The sequence below is a fragment of the Manis javanica genome, chromosome 17 (genome assembly GCF_040802235.1).
Source record: "Manis javanica isolate MJ-LG chromosome 17, MJ_LKY, whole genome shotgun sequence".
Taxonomy (NCBI): domain Eukaryota; kingdom Metazoa; phylum Chordata; class Mammalia; order Pholidota; family Manidae; genus Manis; species Manis javanica.
In genome coordinates, this window is record NC_133172.1 from 17,822,789 (window position 1) to 17,842,207 (window position 19,419).

General features: G+C 51.6%; 1 protein-coding gene and 1 pseudogene across 4 annotated transcripts; both read left to right on the forward strand.

Annotated features, from left to right (window-relative positions):
• Window positions 1–2,158: 2,158 nt before the first annotated feature.
• On the forward strand, window positions 2,159–13,439 carry PRODH2 (proline dehydrogenase 2). Of its 4 annotated transcripts, XM_073225495.1 has the most exons (11): window positions 2,159–2,420; window positions 2,497–2,693; window positions 2,784–2,922; window positions 3,008–3,094; window positions 6,773–6,853; window positions 6,934–7,089; window positions 7,166–7,332; window positions 9,830–9,940; window positions 10,353–10,438; window positions 10,533–10,636; window positions 11,408–13,439. In XM_073225495.1, exons 1-11 carry the CDS (start codon window positions 2,247–2,249, stop codon window positions 11,462–11,464), a joined length of 1,359 nt encoding a protein of 452 aa, XP_073081596.1. In that variant the 5' UTR covers window positions 2,159–2,246; the 3' UTR covers window positions 11,465–13,439. The 4 variants fall into 4 exon arrangements, with proteins under 4 accessions (XP_073081596.1, XP_017522990.3, XP_036877500.2 ...); XM_017667501.3 differs by lacking the exon at window positions 10,533–10,636; XM_037021605.2 differs by lacking the exon at window positions 10,353–10,438 and having other exon boundaries at window positions 10,470–10,636.
• Window positions 13,432–19,414, forward strand: LOC118973000 (inactive serine/threonine-protein kinase TEX14-like; annotated as a pseudogene).
• Window positions 19,415–19,419: the final 5 nt, after the last annotated feature.

Consider the following 19,419-nt stretch of genomic DNA (forward strand, 5'->3'; position numbering starts at 1 on the left):
TAAAGCCCTTTTCTTCTCACCACAAAATGGGTAACTACCTTCAGAAGGGTCATCTGGGAATTTCATCCTAGAACCTTCCCTGGCTACTCTTGAGCAGACCACTGTATTCTGCCTTTTCTGCCAAGCACTAAGATTCCCCACCTAGTCTCTCACCGTCCCACACTGTTGTTTCAACTTCACTTTCCCCCAATCCTAGATTTATGCTTTGAGTAGGTCAAAAGAAACGCTTTCTCCTCTATGTACCATAGTTGTCTTTACCTCCTTGCCTTTAGGCTGTCTGTGCCTTGACTTGGGATACTCCCTCTTTCTGTTCAATAAGAATTTGTGGAGCGTCCAGCCCATGCTATACTGTGGAGTATGCAGAGATATATAATAGATCTGGTTATCTTCAATGTTGTGAAATCAATTTCATTTTGATGTGCTTAGGTGTGGGGAAAATGGGATTTTCTGACCAGGATTTCCGCCTGACTTAATAGCATTGTGTATATATTAAAAGCCCGTTTGCACATTTATTGGACGTTTACCAGGAACAGAGCTGCTGGTCAGTCATGGGAGCGCTGGCCCAGGGGAGGTGTGGAAAGGAAACACCCATTCTCTCCTCTCCCTGTGTTCCGGGTGCTTAATTGGCCAGGCCTCTGCCGGTCACCAGAGACTGCCCACAGAGTCGCTTCCTAAGCGTGGGAGCAGGGAGCCTAGTGCAGCCAGGGAGAGGGGAGAGAGAGAGCCTTGTAGCCTGGTGCTCTTGTAGAATTAAGCCTGAGCATGGAAGCAGGGAGTGGAGGGTGAGGAGAGACTGAGACCTACTGTCCAGAGGATTAATCTTGTGCTGGGGAGCAGTACCTGTAGCTGGCCTGGGGAGCACATTTGGGCCAACCCCTAGTACTGAGTGTCCTTGCTTTATTCCACCTGATCAAATTCATAGCAAACTTGCCCAGGGCAGGAAACCCCTCCTCCTCGAACTTAACTAGGCAAGAATTTATTTTTACTTACCTAGTTTAGGATATGCTGAATCTGAGGTGGCTTTGGGGGTACTCAAACGCAGGGGTGACTAATGGTATATACCTCATCAAGGGCACAAGCACCAATGAGACTGTGCATATACGGACCTTAATGATCACAGCCAGTACTCAATGAACACATATTGTGGACCAGGCTGTGTGTGGCCATGAACTCATTGGACCCTCATAACAATGCCATGATACTGATACTATCATTAATTTTTTACTTTTATTTTATTGTGAAATGTACATTCAGGGGTATAAAATAGAGATGTATGACTTTAAAAAATATTTATAATGTGAACAACTGTGAATCATCAGCAGGTTAAGAAAAAACACAGAGCTCCCATGAGCCCCTACCCAGTTACAACTCCTCCCATCCCCTGAGGGAACTGCCTCTCTGACTTCTGTGACACTAATTTCCTTGCTTGTCTTTTCTTTATAGTTTGGCCTCTCATATATGTATCACCAACACTTTATTATAATTTCATTTTCCCTGCTTTCAAGTTTATTGAATAGAATAATACTGTGTGTCCTGTTTTCCGTTTGGCTTCTTTCATTCAACATTGTGTGTGAGAGATTTATCCATGTGGCTGTATGTATCAATAGGTCATTCCCTTTTCATTGCTATATAGTATTCTGTTTTATGAACATACTACAGTGTATTTATCCATTCTCCAGCTGATGGAAATTTGAGTGGTTCTCATTTGGGGCTACTACAAACAAGGCTTCTATGAACGTTCCTACTTGTACGTGTTTCCTGATGCCCATGTTCAAGTTCTCTAGGGTACTTAGTTTGGAACAGCTGGATTATAGATTATGTGCACTTTCAAATTTATTCAGTAAAACTACACTTTCCCATTTAAGATGAAGCAATTGCAACGAAAGGTTAAGTAACTTTCCCAAGATCAGACAGCCAAACTACATTGAACCCAGAGCTCCTTGCTCCAGAACTTGAGCTTGCACTTAGCACCCACTGGCACATGGTGAGCATGTAATAATTGAGAGCTCTTTTACTGAGGGCTGTTGGGGGATGTTCTTGGGGGTTTTCTTTCTTGTCTCCGTTATTTTGAACTCTGGTCCCATCCATTAATGATTAACTGCCCCCCAAGGAGCCTGTGATCCTAAAGATCCCTGGTTGCTGTCTGGTTAATCAGTCACTGCCCCTGGCCAGGCAAGGGACACTTGGTAGATCTGCTGCCCCCAAAGCCCCTTTGCTGGGTACAGAAGTGGCAAACGGGGTTCACGATGCTCCAGACTTGTCGTGTGCTCTGTTCCCAAGCCAGATCCTCTGCTGGTGGTTGGAAGCCCCTGAGCTTTGATGGTGGTGCCTTTCATCTCAAGGGCACAGGAGAACTGACACGGGCTTTGCTGGTGCTACGGCTGTGTGCCTGGCCCCCTTTGGTCACACATGGCCTGGCGGTGAGCAGTGACCCCAGGGACTGGCCTAGGGGATTCCCAGGACTGGGCACTGAGCCCTCACTCCCTTTCACCACAGCTCCAGGCCTGGTCTCAGCGACTCCTGGGCTCCCGGCTCTCAGGTGCGCTTCTCCGAGCATCTGTCTATGGGCAGTTTGTGGCTGGTGAGACGGCAGAGGAGGTGAGGGGCTGTGTCCAACAGCTCCAGACCCTAGGCCTCCAGCCCTTGCTGGCAGTGCCTACTGAGGAGGAGCCAGACTCGGCTGTCAGGACTGGGTGAGTAGGGGGTCAGGGCCCAAGGCAGCTGGGAGGATGGCAGGACTGGCGTGAGTGGGCTCCAGGACCTAATACCTGCTGGCTGCGCAGTGAGGCCTGGTATGAGGGGAACCTCAGCGCTATGCTGCAGTGTGTGAACTTGTCACGAAGCCTCACGGAGACCCCCGTCCCGACTGGGAACATTCTCATGCAGCTGAAGGTGACAGCGTTGGTCAGCACCTGGCTCTGTGTAAGGGACTGGTAAGGTGGGGGGTGGGGGAGGGGGTGGCTGCCCACCAGGTGCCCTCACCACTCTACCCATTACTCCACTGCAGAAGGAGCTAACCTCATGGGTCAGAAGGCCAGAGGCTCCCTTGGAGCTGAGCCCTGAGAGACTGGCAGAAGCCATGGACTCAGGGCAGGTAAGGACCTAGGGCTGGGGGAGATGAATGGTGGGTGGGGAATGTGGAGGGAGCAGAGTTCTCTGGACTTGGGTGTAGGAGGCACCTGCAAGCGGGATGTTTAAACGGTTTCCTGCTACTTCCCAGGCTTAGGAAAATCAGAATAAATGAGGCTACATCCCTGGGGCATGGTTGGGATGGACGGAACCTGGGTCATTCTGAGGGTCTAGGGGAGAGGACTCCAGGCTGCAGGCTCTCACAGGACTGAGTGGGATAGTAGTTCTATGCTAACTAGAAGAAAGTACTCAGTATTTTCTCAACCAACTCAGCTGTGCTCGTGTTGCTGGCTGGCTGGAAGTTCCAATTAGACCAATGGGATTTTTACTCTTTCACTCCTTCACTCCTTCATTCTTTCATTCCTTCATTTCTTTTTACTTCCATATACTATTTCTACCCTCCCTGTCACTGGCAACCACTCCATCCTGTAAAACTTGTATCTGTCTTTGTTATTGTGATTTTGTTTTGTGGTGCTACATGGCATGTTTTTCCATTTCATTATGAAAAATTTCAAACATACAGAGAAGTTGGAAGAATTTTACAGTGAACTTCCACATACCTGCCACTGTTAACATTTACTTACTTGCTTTTAAATCACATAATATCCGTTTCTCTATCTGTCCATCAGTCCATTTCTTTTTTATGCATTTTCAAAGTTGCAGACGTCCCCCCAAATGCTTCAGGATGCATATCATTAATTAGAGCTCTTTAGCTATTACAGTATTTTATTTCTTTTGAGGTAAAATTTCCATACGATGAAATGTATAAATTGTAAATGTATCTATTGATATGAATTTTGACAAATACACACACCTGAGCAGTCAAATCAAGATATTGAACATTATTATTGCAGAAAGTACCCTTCTTTATCAATCTGGGGGTGTCTTTTTAAATGTACACAAATAGCATCATTATCTTTCTAATTCTGTGTCTTATTTTTGTGCTGAGTACTGATTTTAGGGTGCATCCAGGTTTCTTTGTGTACCTCTAATCCATTGCTGCTAATTGCTGCCTCTAGCCTGATGATTTACCTCACCTGGGATGGACACCAGAGGCCTCTGAGTCACCCCAAACAATGCTGCAGGAGACATGCTGGTGTTTATTTTTTTAATTTTAATTTTTTTCTGAATTTCTAATTTAAAAACTTACAGAACATACAGAAGCAGGATTTAATGTTTCAGAGGATTGGCCTGGGAGGATAATAAGTTTCACATCTTTATGAGCTTTAGCTTTCTCATGTGGGGAACAGTGATAGCAACATCCTCCCAGGGCAGGTCCCTGCTGGGCTGTCATTTGACATCGAGGCGGACAGAGGGCCCTTCCTCTTTCTTATGGCTCATGCTTCCTTTGGCATCCCCAACACCGCCACATCTGGTTTTGGTTTTCCATCTTCTCACTCTCATCTTTGTTAGGCTCTTCTCTGCTTGTTTCTTAAATATGGAGGTTCTCCCTATTTATGGTCCTGGCTTGCTCCCCCTCACTCCTTACTTCCCCGGAAGAGGCCTACTTGCCTACCCTGTAGACTCTGTTTCCCCACTCAGTACTAGGAAGGCCCAGTTTCTGTCTCTAGCCCCAGCTTTTCCCTGAGCCTCTGGACATCCCCCAGTCCTCTCACACCCACTGGCTCCCACACTGGCCGCAGTGTCTTCTCAAACCTTCCCCTCCTTCCTGTCCCCATCTCAGAGGCAGCACTACCATCTTTGTCTCAGATTTGAGCCCCCACCCATCTTTGATCTCCACAGCACAATTCATAAATGTTCTGTTCATTGCCATATCGCCAGCCCCTAGGACCTACACAAGATATGATCAATCTTATATTAAATGGTGAATGAATGAAGCAAGTGATTTTTAAACAGTAAGTTAATAGTGGAGAACTTACTGATCACTTACAACACGCGTTGTCCTAAGTGGTTCACATATGGTTGCCAGGAACATTTACTTTTTGCCTGTGAGTGGGTGTGTAGAGTGACGGATAAGAACTCAGGGTTTGTAGAAGCTGAGGTTCAAATCCCAGGTCAAGCTGTGTGACTTTGGACAAGTGACTTTACCTCTCTGTACCTCAGTTTCCCTCTCTGTAAAATGGGGATGATAACAGTTCCTGCCTCAGAGGATGGTGAAGATTAAATGGGTTGAATATTTAGTACCTGAAATAGCACCTGGCACTGAGTAGGCCCTCTATGAAGGTGGCCGTCATGTATGGGGGCTCCACCAGCTGCTAACACCCTAGAACTCCCCAGAGACTATGCCCCAAGCTGGGGTAAAGGTAACAGAGCAGGTGCCCCCAGCTCTGCCCCTTCTTGGAGAGAGCTTTTCCACCAAGAGTGGAGGGATGGGGCTTGCCGGTTCAGACCAACCTGCCTCCAGGGGCAGGTCCGTTAGCAGGTCTAGGCCTGCCTTGTCCATATCAACCCTGTTAGATGTCATGGAACTAAGTCCTACTCATTCCTCTTTCTTGAACTCACTGGATTACTTGATCACCAGCAGCTCATATTCACCTTTGAATCCCCATAACAGACTGTGAGTCAGGAGAGTTTATTATTTCCTTATTACAAACATATTAATTCCTTAAATGTCTACTGACCACCTACAGTGCATTAGGGGTGGAGGAGAGACAAGGACCGAGACAGACCAACTCCCTGCCCTCGAAGCACTTCCTTGCTGGTTCCGTAGGAATAAGCCTCATAGGGAAACATAAGGCTGGTGAAAGGGAAGGGAAAGGCCCAGACAGAAAGTTGCAAACTGAAACCAGGGAAAAGCTCATTGAGGTGACATTGGAGGAAAGACCCAGAGGAAAGGCAGGAGTGAGGTAAGTGAACATCTGGGGAAGAGCATTCCAGGCAGAAGGAACAGCCAGAGCAAAGCCCGGGTGGGGAAAGTGGCTGGCATGTTGACAAAATAGAGAGGCCAGTGTGGCTGTAAGGCAGTGAGTGAGGCTGAGAGTGGCCCCGAGGAGGCGAGAGCAGGGAGGCAAGACAGACAGAGCTACGTGGGCTGCAGTAAGGGCCCTGGCATTTCATGAGAAATTGAGGTGCTAAGACACTAAAGTGAGGTGACATCTATAGTGATTAGCATGAGCTAGCTACTGATCTAAGCACTCTTTGCATGTTAATTCCTAGTCCCTTCACTCACTGAGGTTCAGTCTTCTCACTGGAACATGGAGTTTGGAATAACTCCTGCCAACGAGGATCATTGTGAAGATTAAATAAATAAGAGAGTATGTGCAGTCTCCTATTATTATAATAATGACAACATGTATTGAGTGCTTACAATGTGCTGGCACTGTCCTGTCCTTACTATGTCCAGGCATATTTCACATTTGACCCAATTTTATCCACACAGCAACTCCATTAAGTAGATACTATTATCACCTAGTAGTTGAAAAATTAGAGAAACTTGAGACCCAAAGAGATTGGTTATATGACTTGTTTAAGGCCACACAGAAAGTGGTGAAGTCAGGATTTGAAGCCAGATTCTGGGGTCTTAACTACGGCATTATACCTCAATAAAGAGTGTGATATAGCTAATTTTCGTATTTCTAATACTTCCTAAACTTACTTTCCCTGGTGGTCGGGGAGAGGAGACGTAGCCCTGGAATGATCCAGTAGCATTGAGTTATTCTTGCCTCCCCTGCTACACCCCTAGGACCTCCAGATCTCCTGCCTCAGTGCTGAGCAAAACCGGCATCTCCAGGCCTCTCTGAGCCGCTTGCACCAGGTGGTACAGGTAATAAACACCTTCTGCCACGGTCTGGTTCCTCTGCGTGTGCTGGGCACCCTGGAGACTGACCAAGTCTCTCACCTCAGCATGCCCGGGCCCGGTACGTGAGGCTCCTGGTGGATGCTGAGTACACCTCGCTGAATCCTGCTCTCTCTCTGCTGGTGGATGCCCTGGCCATGCGCTGGAACAGCCCTCAGGAAGGCGGGCCCTGGGTGTGGAACACTTACCAAGCCTATCTGAAGGTGTGTGGTGCGCCCTGGGACACTGTGCCCTGGTATCCCAGTGCCCTGACCCAAAGCTGCCTGTGTGCTCTGCCAGGACACGCATGAGCGGCTGAAGCGGGATGCTGAGGCTGCAGACAGGGCTGGCCTGGCCTTTGGAGTGAAGCTGGTACGGGGGGCATATCTGGACAAGGAGAGAGAGGTGGCCCGTGTTCGAGGGACTGAAGATCCCACTCAGCCTGACTATGAGGCTACTAGCTGGAGGTAAGACTGCACCAGGCCAGCCTTTGAGATGAATACAGTAACATCCAACCTTTAATTAGAGTTCACTACCCATGGTTTTGAGCATCCTATGTGTGTCTACATATTACTCTCTCTCCCTGGTCCTGGACACCATCACTTCCCAACTTAACAGCAGCTTCCTCGGACTCTCTGTTCCCGCCTCTGTCCCCACTGCCCAGTCTGTCCCCAGCATGCAGCCAGAGGGAGCCTGCTAATACCTAAGTCAAATGGTGCCCCTACACAGTTCAAAATTGGTCCATCACTCTCATTGCACCTCCACGAAACCCCCATTCCTTACAGCAGCCCAGAGACCCGACATGATCTATTCCTGTAGCCCTTCTATGCTCTCCCCTTCCTGCACTCCAGGCACACTGGCCTCCTTGATAATCCCCAGTGCCTTTGAACTTCCTGTCCCCACTGCCAAGAATGTTCTTCTTCCAGACAGCTGCATGGCTCAATCCCTCACTTCCTTAGGTCTTTATTTACTGGTACCTTCTCAGGGGACCTTCCCTGCCCTCCCTATCAAAAACTAGAACACCCACACCCACTCTTCCTGGGTTTATCTTTCTCTTTAGCTCTTAGGGCATCTGCAGTTCGGTACAGCTTTGTATTCAACTGTGCACTGTGTATCTCCTTAGTTACTAGCGTGTGGGCCCAGGAGGGCCGGGCTTCTGATTTGTTCAGGGCCGAACCCCCAGTGCTTAAAATGGTTTCTGCCACAAGGCAGGTGCTCAGTGAAGATCTGTTGAATGAATGAATAAATATCCAAACTGGCAGATACTATTATTATCATCCCCATTTCACAGAGGAAGAAACCCAGGCACAGAGAAGTGGAATCACTTACCCAAGGTCACATAGCTAGTAAGTAGCAGGGCCAAGATTTGAGCCCCAGCACACAGGCTCTAGAACCCCCATTCTTACCCACCTCAAATTACCCATTCTGGGGGAAAAGTATGGGTGAGCCCCTTGAAGTCCCATTCCATGGCTCTGGAAAGAAGGAATCAATTCCTTCACCAGATCCCTTCTGACCACCTGATTCAGATCAGACCCTGGTCCCAGGAGCAGCCAAGGCAGACCCTAGGCCCTCTCCTCAAGGAGCTTGCAAAGGCCACCTCCATTTCACGGTGGGCCAAGGAGAGGTTTGCAGAGGTGCAAGGACTTACCTAAGCTTGCAGGCAGGGCAAGTGGCCAAGCCATTGTTAGAATCCGGGCTTGCATCCAAGACCCATGCAGGCTCCTAGGCATGTTGGTGTTCTATTGCTTAATCACTGGAACCATTAATTTTTTTTTAATTTTTTTACTGAGATATAATTCACATACCATAAAATTCACATTTTAAATTGTACAACTCATGAGTTTAGTGTGGTCACAAAGTTGTGCAGCCATCACCACTGATTCCAGAACATTTTCATCACCTCAGAAAGAAACCCCACATCCATTAACAGTCCCACCCGCTTCCCCGACTCAGTCCCTGACAGCCACTCACCTACTCTCTTATCTATGTGGCCTGGGAACGAGAGACTGAGCTCTTGCAGCATCGGTCTTTCCCTCTGTAAAATGGGGAGAGCCAGACCATGCAACTCACAGAGCTGATCTGAGAATTAGATGAGTGAATGTATGTGTGTCAGGCAGGGTCCCAGATGAAAGAGAATTCCATGCAAAGGGGTTTGACCAAAGTAAATCTAGTGAAGTGTACTCCATTTATAGAGTGTGGGCAAGGTTAGGGGAAGCCACAAGGGACGTGGAGGCCCCCAGGAACCCACAGCAGCAGGAAGCTGTTATGACCCTGCACTGCAGCTGAGGAGGATGGGGAGGAGGTGTGGCCACACACAGGAGTCAGGGTAGGCCCGGGAGGGGGCTGAGGGGCAAAATACCCTGAGCTGTCTCTTCATCTTTCTGAGGGACCAAGAAGGGCAGAGAACAGATCTAGGGGGCGATGGAGAAGAGCCAGTGTGGCTTGTGAAATCAATAGGGTGACACCCGGCCTATTGCAAGCGGGGAAAGCACTGGCCAGTCCGTCTGCCTGTTGGCGTCAGCACCCAGAGAGCGTCCTCTGTTCATTTCTCAGCGGCACGGCACCCCCCTGCATGCCACCGCCCACTTAGGTAGTCCCCACTGCTGGGCATTTGGGTTGTTGCTGATCGTGCTCTGTAGGCAGAGCTGCATTGAATGATCTTGGGTAGACGTCTGTGCACGTCATGTGGCCCTTGGCTGGAAGACTACCATTATGCCAAAGGTTCCATGTACACTGTCGTCTCTCTCCCTCCCCAAAAGCACTGTTAGGTGAACTTGCATTGTTACAAGAGAGGAAAAAGGCTCCGAGAAGGGCTATCCCTTGAACCTGTGCAGATGGAATGGGGGTACTTTTTGACTCCAGAGTAGTTGCCTTCAGGAGCCCCCTAGGGATAGGAATCCCCTGTCCCCTGGCCTGACCCTCACTCACCAGGTGCCATAAGGAGAACGGAACCTTTCCCTTCAGTTACAGTCGCTGTCTGGAGCTGATGCTGACCCATGTGTCCCACAGTGGCACCAGGTGCCATCTCATGGTGGCTTCTCATAATGAGGAATCTATTCGCCAGGCAACTAAGCGGTATGAGGTGGGGGAATGGGAGGCAGGTGCCCACAGGAAGACCCCCTCTTTTCCTCTCCATTGCTTACATGCCAGAGATGGGCAGAGGGTGGTGGAGGAACAATGTGGGGCCAGTAGTTTCAGAGGGTTCTATGGAAGATATCCAAAATATTTAACCCCTGCTACATCTATAGGTCCTGTAGGCCCCAGCTGAACAAGGCATAGCTGAGGTATGAGGAGGTCCGAGGACTCTAGGGAAAGAGCTGAGACTCACTGGGGAGCTTTTCGGGGGCTGAAAGCACAGGTTATTTATTATTGAGTTTGGAAGTACTTCAATATTTGAGTAACTGGAACAGCTATATGGATGTGTAATGGCTGACCTTCAGCTGTGGATCCAGCCACTTTTAGAGTGATGATGCGGCCTTTTCTGCAGCATGTGGGAGCTGGGCATTCCTCTGGATGGGCCAGTCTGTTTTGGACAGCTTCTGGGGATGTGTGACCACGTCTCCTTGGCACTGGGTATGTGAATGGCCCCTTCTCCCATCTCCAGGCCCCGTGCAGGTCCCACCCAGCCCCAGGACTCCCTCCCTCCTAGCCAGAGCCTTTCTCCTAGTCCCAGCCAATGCCTGGCCAGGCTCCCACCCAGAGCCTGCAGCTGGCGTAGCTGCAGTACCCTTCCGGATGGATCCGCTGTTCCCGGATCTGAAGGCCCTGCAGGTCTGTGTCTCTGGGCCTGTTGCCTGTTGTTTTTTGCTGCTTCTTGATCATGGTGTCTTGTTTTATGTGAGCTTTGTTACCTTATTGCGTTGCTTCTCAGGGTCTGAAACCAGAAGATTTATGTTTTATTCTGCCAGGTGCTAAGGGGTACAGAGCCACTTTACCCTAAATTTACAGCGTGCAGTTTCTTGAGCTATGCCAGTGTGCAGATTTGGGCTACACTATGTGAGGGCGTGAACCCATGGCCTCAAACTCTCAGAGACAGATTTCTGTTTTCTTCCCTGATCTCCTTATCATCAAGGCCATTCCTCGTGCACGGGGGAAGGTGGGAGGGTAGACTTCTTGTTAATTCTTACTCCAAGGATACGGATTTTTGGGTTCCAGCTTAACTTGGCAGAAGTTCTCCTTTACAACTCTCACTCCTCCAGACTTTGGGCCTTGATTTCCATATCCCCTTAACTCTCTGAAGTCATCAAAGAGCAGCTCAATTTTGCCTTCAAGGCAGAAGTGCTTCCTTTGCATCCCTTCCCTCTTTGGGTTCTCACTGTCTCTTAGTTCTTGGATAAGTACATGCCTTATTCTCTATAGCATTTTAATAACTTTAAGATTTTAAAAATGCTTACTGCAGGAGTTTTAGTTTTTTTAAGTGGGAAATTTTGTCCCACTCACCTAGTCTGCCATGTTTTAGAAATGGAAGCCTCTGATCCAGCTGGAGTCCTGGGGGAGTCTGTCCCAAACATGAGCCACACCCTGCCAACACTCTCCCCACAGGGCAGGCCGGCTATGCCGTGTATAAGTCCATCCCCTACGGCTCCCTGGAGGAGGTGATCCCCTACCTGATCCGGAGGGCCCAGGAGAACCGGAGCGTGCTGCAGGGTTCCCGCAGGGAACAAGAGCTGCTCAGGCAAGAACTTCGGAGGAGGCTGCTGGGACGGGGCCTGAGGGCACCCCATTAGCACCCGCAGGGGTCATGTGGTCAATAAAGATCCTGAACCTCTGCTCTGGCTGCTGCCCTGCCCACACTGAAGCCACTCCCTTTGGGAAGGGCTAATCTCAACCTCAGCCCGCCTAAGTTAGGGGCCTCTGCAGCTCAAGAGAGACCTTTAGATGACCGCAGAGCATATAGCAAGGACATTGATCAAAGACTAACGAGGCCTCCCTTCAACTCTGAGGCAGTCTATACCACAATAGCCCTGGGGTCACCTCTACTCAGCCAGTCAGTGGCTGACTCGGGAACTTTACTTCAGTGGATGCCCAGATGAAGAGCAGACACTGAGGCACCGAGGACAAGAGGTGCGCTAAGGCCGCACATGGGGAGAGGGGCAAAAGGGGCACACAGTCTCTCATTTAATAAGAATTGACAGAGGCCACCTTCTGAGATAGGAGCCAAGCTGGGAACCCAGGGAAGCAGGGCAGGAGATCCCGCCAGGCCCCTGGAGCAAGGTGCTGCTACAGTGAAGGGTGTTGGTGGAAAGGACAGTCAGGAGGCTGAGTGGACGGACGATGGGGCTGGTAGGCTGGATGGGAGGGGGACATTTAGGAGAAGCCCAGGGCTCTGGCTGGAAGAGGACAGTGGGGCCAACCCTGAGATGGGGATCTGGGAGGAAATATGGTTTGGGGGAGATACTGAAGTCAGTATGGGAGCCTACGGGTATAAAGGTCCCAGGGGACATCCAGGGGGAGGTGTACAGGACACTGGGGGTGCCCAGGTCTGGGGCAAAGAGGAGACAATGGGGTAGAAACAGTCCTTGGCATTGGAAGAAAAGCATGGGGAGATAGCCAAGGACAGGGATCAGGGTCTTGCCACCTCAAACAAGTCCTGGGATTGGGGGTAAAAAAGGGGTGACAAGTAGGGCACAGTCGACAGCTCTGTGGCGGACTTCTGGGTCTCTCCTCTCCAGTCATGTCAGGGACTGACTGACTCTCAAGAAGAGAGGCTACTGCATAAGTGCAAATCTGGCAGGACACCACTGATGCGCATGTGCCTAGGATTCCTGCCCAGACCTGTGGGGCTAGTCACGCCTCAGCCACACAGTCCTCACTGTGCAAGCCCAGTGGTAGGTGCGAAACTTCCCAGACTGTTGTCTGGGACCGAGAACCTTCCTGGAGCTTACTGGGCCCAAAGCTGGCTCCCAGAACCCACCCTCAGACCTGCCCCTCCCTCATATTCCCTTCGCACCCCTCCTCCCCCTCAGCCCCCACCCTGTTATCAGCCGCTCACTCAGTCCCACAGACCCTTGCCGCAGCCCACAGATCCAGTGCCCGAAGCCTTTCAGTCTCCCTAGCCTAGCTCACATACGCTCCCTGTTCCTTAGTCCGCACCCTGACCCTCAGACACGATTACAGCCTGGAGACCCGAAGTCCTCCCTTTCCCTAGACCGCAGACCCTGCCCCCAGGCTGTCCTCCTCTCTTGGACCCCCTTGCACACCCTGGAACCCCCACCCCCTCTCAGGTCCTAACCCTGCAGCCCCTGTAACTCCAGCCCATAGGTACTCTTCAGCCCCTCCTCCTGCAGACTCCGTTCCCGGGCCCAGATCCTATCCCTGTAGCCACAACACCCACTCCCACAGACAGAATGCCCAGCCCTCAGATCTCCTTAGATTCCTGGTCTTACAGTATGTCAAACTATCAGAGTCCACCCTTTTGCTCATTTACCCACTTTCCGACAAATTAGACCCCTCTTGAATCCGTCCTTTCTCAGACTGCACCTGGAACTTCCAGCCAGCTCTGTTTTTATTGCCTCTAGAGGTCCCATATTTCATTTTCTCCTGCCATCATGAGACCTCCTAGCTGATCCCTGCCCAGAAGCTGCCTAAATCCGGACCCACAGGTGCCCTCACTGTGCTCCCACTTCCTGCTGGAGCTGGATTCTGTGGGGGGTTCAGAAGCCCAGGTGTGCCGTCTGCATTGCCTTGCTGCAGCTGGGGGCCCACACGGAGGCCTCACCTGGCTCCTGCGGAGAGGTGAGAGTCTGGCGGCTGGAACTGCCTATGAGGGCAAGATCAGGGGCTAGTATGGTGTGACTATGAAGGTGTGACTTCACTTGGCCAGTCAACAGTTGTGTGCCAGGCACCTAGTGTGTGCCAGGCTCTGTTGTCTGTGATGGGGATTCAGGGGTGAACATGACTGAGCCATTGTGAATGAAATCTATTATGGGAATTCGAGAGAGTGATGAAGAGGAAGTAGGCCTACTGAAAACGATGGCCTTTTGGATGGGTTGATATTTGAGCCCCACAGGATAAGAGCCAATCATGCAAAAACCTTTGGGAAGAGCACTTCAGAAAGATGGAACAGCCAGTGCAGAGACCCTGAGGTCAAAATAAACTGCGTATGTGTAAGTAGCAAGGAGACTCAGGGAAAGGACCGAAGCTGAAGAGGCAGCAGGTGCAGACAAGAAAGGGACTCAAAAGGAGTGTGAGCTTGTTGGATTTTGTTCTGTGTGTGATGGGGAACTATTGGAGGTGTAAGTAGAGAGTCAACATCCAATTTACAATGTCCATTTTTCATTGATTTTGGTAAGTTGATTGTGTTTTTGGCCACTTTCTGAACTTAATATAATTGTTGATTCTTTACATGTTTTGTTATTTGCATGTGGTGACAATTGGGTCTCAGCCCTTTCATCTTTATACTCTAACTTCTTTTTCTTGTTGTAAGATGTTGGCAGGAACTCTCAGCCTTGTTGATGGACATCTCTTTCCTTGCTGATATTAAGGGGAATGAGTGTGTGTTTCTGCCTTAAGCATCATGTATGCTTTTGTGTTTTGGTCTATAATTTTTATCAAGTAAGGAAGTTCCCACTAATTCTTAGTTTTCTGAGGTTTTCCTTTTTTCCCTAATCATAAGTGTTGAATTTTATCAGATACTTTTTCTGTATCTACTGAGTTAAATGTGATTTTTGTCCTTTGATCCATGAATGCATTTTACTACAGTGATAGATTTTCTTATGTTGAATCATCTTTTCTTTCTGGGAATAAGTCGACTGGGTTATCCCTTTTGCTTCTTTAGAGGTTTTTGCATATATGATCATAAATGCAATTGATAATTTCATTTCTGATTCTGGAAACTCTTGTCTGGTTTTGGAATTAAGGTCATACTAGCCTCATAAAATCAGCCTTACAATTTTTTTCTGTTTTTGGAACAATTTGTGTAAGATTGTCTATACATGAAATGAAATGGTTATGATTATAATGAATACCTATATCATGCAATGATTTAAATTGAAGAAGATCCTCTGCAGGGAAATACAAGTGCAGAAAACCAGGTAGGTTGCCCTTGCAAAAGAGAGTGGGTCACTGAGTAAAAGAGAATGCAATAAATGTATGTTCAGAGGTTCCTAAAGGACCACATTTGGAAGGATTTTGTGGCAGAGACCAAACTGGGTTGGACCAAGTGTGTGATTAGCCCTGTGTGCCAAGGACATAGGAGTGCAAAGACAAGACTCCATGCGTTTGCCCTCCTTAGTGATATGGGCTGGGTTCTGGAGGAGGAGGACACTGGGGATGCTGGGTGCAGAGATGAGGGGTTGGGAAGCAGTATCTGAGTAGGAGGACTGTGGGCAGGAGATTGGGGTGGACATGGAGGTGGAGGTGAAGAGGAAGTTGCTGCTTGGATTCGGCTCCTAGTGCAGTGTTCAAAAATGACTTGAGAAATTTCCTGATAAAATCCCAAATCTGCTTTTCTTGAAGAATTGGATGATGGCCAGGTGGGACCTGTATACATACACTGAATTAGAGCTGGGTGGAGGCTGCCTGCCTTGGACAGTGCATGAGGCACTGTTCTCATGAAATCCACTTTCCCCTGGCCCCTGCGTGCCTTTCTGTGATCCTGACACCTCTGGGATGGGGGATGGATGTTGGCATGGCAGGTAGATGTCACCCCTTGTTCCAGCTATGGATTTACTGGTGAGCACTGCTTTGAGGCAGATTTTGAGGCAGAGTTCCCAGAAGCTTGTTGTCAGGGGTGGTGTTCTAGGACAGAGAGATAGAACCTGGAATCAAGAATCACTCAGTCAAGGAGGGATTATAGGTGCAGGGAATTGGCAACGGTGTTGCCCGGAAGCCCCCAAGAACTCTGGGACAGCCCTAAGCCTTGCTGCCCTTCAGTTATCCAGGTAGATGGTGAGCACTCTGCTGGGCAGACAGGGCTCTTCCTCTTGGTGCTGTTGGGCCACAGCTCTGCTGCGAAGTTCCTGCTGGCCTCTGGTGCCAATCCCAACCAGTGAGTGGACGGGTGGTGAAGCCCCCACATTCCCAGGGCCCCGAGTCTGAGCCCCAGAGAACCTGAGAGCCAGGGCTCTCTTCGAAGGGGCCTTTCCGCTTCCTTCACCAGGGACCCCTCCCCTTGTCCTCTCAGTGAACCTTTTGTCCTCCAGTGACTATTCCTGTTCTGCTGGGGCCTCCCATGCTCACAGTGATCCTCGCACCTCTCAAGGACCCCATTGTGACCCCTCCCATCCTGAGATCCACCTCCCATGTACCCAGTGACCCCTTTCATCCCTTAAGCTCTCATCCTGCCATCTCTTGTCCCTGAAGTGTCCCCTTTGCCATCCATTCCTGTCATTGTCCTGCTGGCGCCCATGGCAGTGCACCTGTGCACGCAGGTACGTTTTTGGGCCATGGCCTGTGGATGTTGCAGCTGCCGCAGGCAGGGGTGACCTGCATCTGCATGACCAGCAGGAGCCCATGCTTCAGGGCTCACGGAGCAGGGTGATGCCAGGCAGAGCTGGGAGGTGAGCGCTGGCCCGAGGTAGGGTGGGGACATCAGAGCCAGCACCCCCTCTGGGCCTCACCCAAACATCCCCCATCCAGGTGCTGGAGCTGTTACAGCACTGTCGTGCCCACGCATCAGCACTAGTGCATGGCAGTGTTAGTGCCCACTGTGTCCCTGGGCCAGTTGCAGGCAAGCTGTGGACACAGCGTGGTTCCCTGTCCATGCTCCAGCTGGCTCAGGTGGACAGGTAACTATCCACACCGTGAAGCCCACCCACCCACCACTCCCAGCTACCCCAGACTTACCTTCAGACTGCCCTTTGCCCCAGGACATGGAAGCCAGAGCATCAGAAGACCCCCACAAATCCCAGCCTTGGGGTTCTGCCAGGTAAGCAGAAGGTGGGGGAGTAGGGACACCCTTGTCCTCTTTGTGCCTCAAAGTCCCACTCCCCACCCCCAGCTAAGCAGCCTGTGGCCACTGGGTCTGGTAACAGGCATACCCCTCATGGACCCCCAGGAGCTGTTGCTGGCCCAGCGCGAGCCTGACCGCACCTGGGAGAGCAGCTCCCACATCCTCTTGGCCAAGTGAGAGAGAGTTCCCGCCCATGCCTCTGGGGAGGATCCAGCTCTCCTGCTGCCCTTACAGGGAAAACCTCCTTGTCTCAGGCCTGCACTGCTTCATAGTCCCTCTTGCTGTTCTCCAGCCTCCTGTGGAGGGGCTACCCCATGACTGTGCGGCAGTGGAAGGCCCCTGGAAAGCGGCCTGATGTGCTGTTGGCTGCCCTTGAGCACTGCAGGTATGCCACCCAGCCACCTCCCCAGGCAGCCCAGTCCCACGGACTGATCTGCCACTCTTCTGCCTTAGGCGCTTCATGAGGGTGCAGCAGTGGCCACGGTTAAAGTCTTCACTTCCAGGCCACACCTGGCATGGAGCCCTCCTACTGGAGTGATGCCCCTCCTTCCCCATCCACCCCCTCCACCCCCAGACTAACTGGTAACTGGGTCCCAGTGCTGTGTCTTATAGGCCCCAGAGAGGAGGGTACAGGATACCATGGATGGGGTGTGAACTGGGCTCTATCACTGCCTGGTTCTGTGACCCGGGTCTCAGTTTCTCCTCTGTCCAGTGACTGGTGCAGCTCACTGGCACATGCTGATCTGTGTCCAGGAACAGACCCCACTGTAGACTTGGAACTCCTTGTGAGTTGCCCATTCTTCTGCCCAGTGCCCTGCACCACCCCAGCCTGTTGCTGCTGATGGCACTGAGCCCCTTGGCCAACCTATTGGGGCTGTGCCTTCTCCTCGAATCCACGTGGCTGGGCTCCCTGTGCGTAGTGCTGCACCCACAGAGACTGAGGGAGGGCCCTGTACCACGCCAGGCCTGCTGCCCAACCATCTGCTGCTGCAGGTGCTGGAGGCCCTGCCATTCCTGCCGGCCCGCTGGCGTGTTTGCATGGCCTCAGCTCTCATGCTGGGCAGATGGTGCGGCCAAGCCTGGCCAAGGGGGGCAGCCTGGAGCATGGGCACTTCCTGCACCACTGCTGGCTGAGGCCCAAGTGAGTCCCTGCTTCACCTACCTGCCCCTGTGTCCTGTCCAGTAGTCACTGGCTCACCAGGCCCCTTGGCCTCCACAGGGCTCCTCCTGGGGAGGCCCAGGCTCAGGGCTGCCCCTGCCACCTCAGACCTCTACAGCTTCTGCATCCTGGTCCAAGTCTTCACTGCTCAGTGCGTGACCCCATACCCTACTCCACTGAGGCACCCCTCTCGTTTGGGTCTCTCAGTCATGCTTCCTCACAGGAGAGCTGCCCTGGGATGAGATGAAAGCTAAACTGGAGGCAGGTGAGAGCCCAGCCCTCAGCCTACAGGTGTCAGCCCCCTACCAGGCCCTGGTTTGAGCTGGGGTAGGCCTAGGGCCCACTGACCATTGGGGCAGCCTGCAAGGTACTTGATATCTGCTGCGGGAGGCCATGGCCCAGGTGCAGGATGGGTTAGCGGGGGTGGGTGGTAGCTGCGGAACCTTAGAAAAGGCCCATGTCCCACACTCAGCCCCCTTTCTGCAGGACTCGGCTCCTGAGGTGAGCTCCCTGACAGATTGGACCACACTGTGCCCTGTACTCCAGGGGTCTTCACCAGGTCAGAGAACAAGGAGGGGTGGTGGCAGGTGCTGGGCACAGCTCATCTGTGCCCCTCCCTTTACTCCAGCCAACTGGTCTGTCTCCCCAGATACTGTACTATGAGGTGATTCCCAGAGCCAAGACTACACCCAGGATGGTGCCCCCTGTGATGTCCCTAGACTCCCCCCAATCCCAGGTAGGAGCCAGGGTAGGGATGTGAAGAACTAATGGAGCTGTGGGGCACCTGGGCAACCCATGCCAGCTCTCTGCCATCACTTTCTGCAGGCCCTGGAGACTCCCAAGGTCACAGGCCCCAGCAGAGTCCAGAGGGGCACAGTCTGGGACTCAGGCAGCAGCCTGAATCTCAGCCCTGCCCTCTGCACAGGCCCCAGCCCCACAGCCAGGGTCAGCCTGCACTACTGCCTGGAGCCCAGGTCAACAGTATGGTTACTCCCAGAGCCCTGTGCAGCCATCCAGTCACTAACCTGTGACCTCTCACCACAGCTGTCACCAATCCGTTTCCCTGGCTGCCTCTCTTCTGACCAGGGACACCCCTCCCCACTTCCCGGGACTCCAGCTGTCTCTTCACTCGTGACCTGTGACCAACCCTACTTTCCCCAGGGCCCTGCCCTGCACTCTAGCCTTCAGGACTCAGCCTCCTTGCTGGGGAGCCAGGGCTCTGTGGAGCAGTTTGAAAGGAAGTTCTCAGCCAAGATCCAAACCCTGCAGGAGAATGTGGTGGCACACACACAGGGCTGCCCTGCTGGACCCCCAGCCCTGTGAGCCCAACCCCTGCCTGCTGACCCACAGGGAGGCTTTCCCCACTCCGGGGGCTCTTGGCAGAGAAGGCCATGTAGGCGGGTGAAGCAGAGGACCCTGAACCCCTCCACTGCCCCATCCCACCCTCCCAGGCCTATCCTGGGCCCCATGGCTACAGAGAGGCAGCTCCAGCCTTTGTCTCCA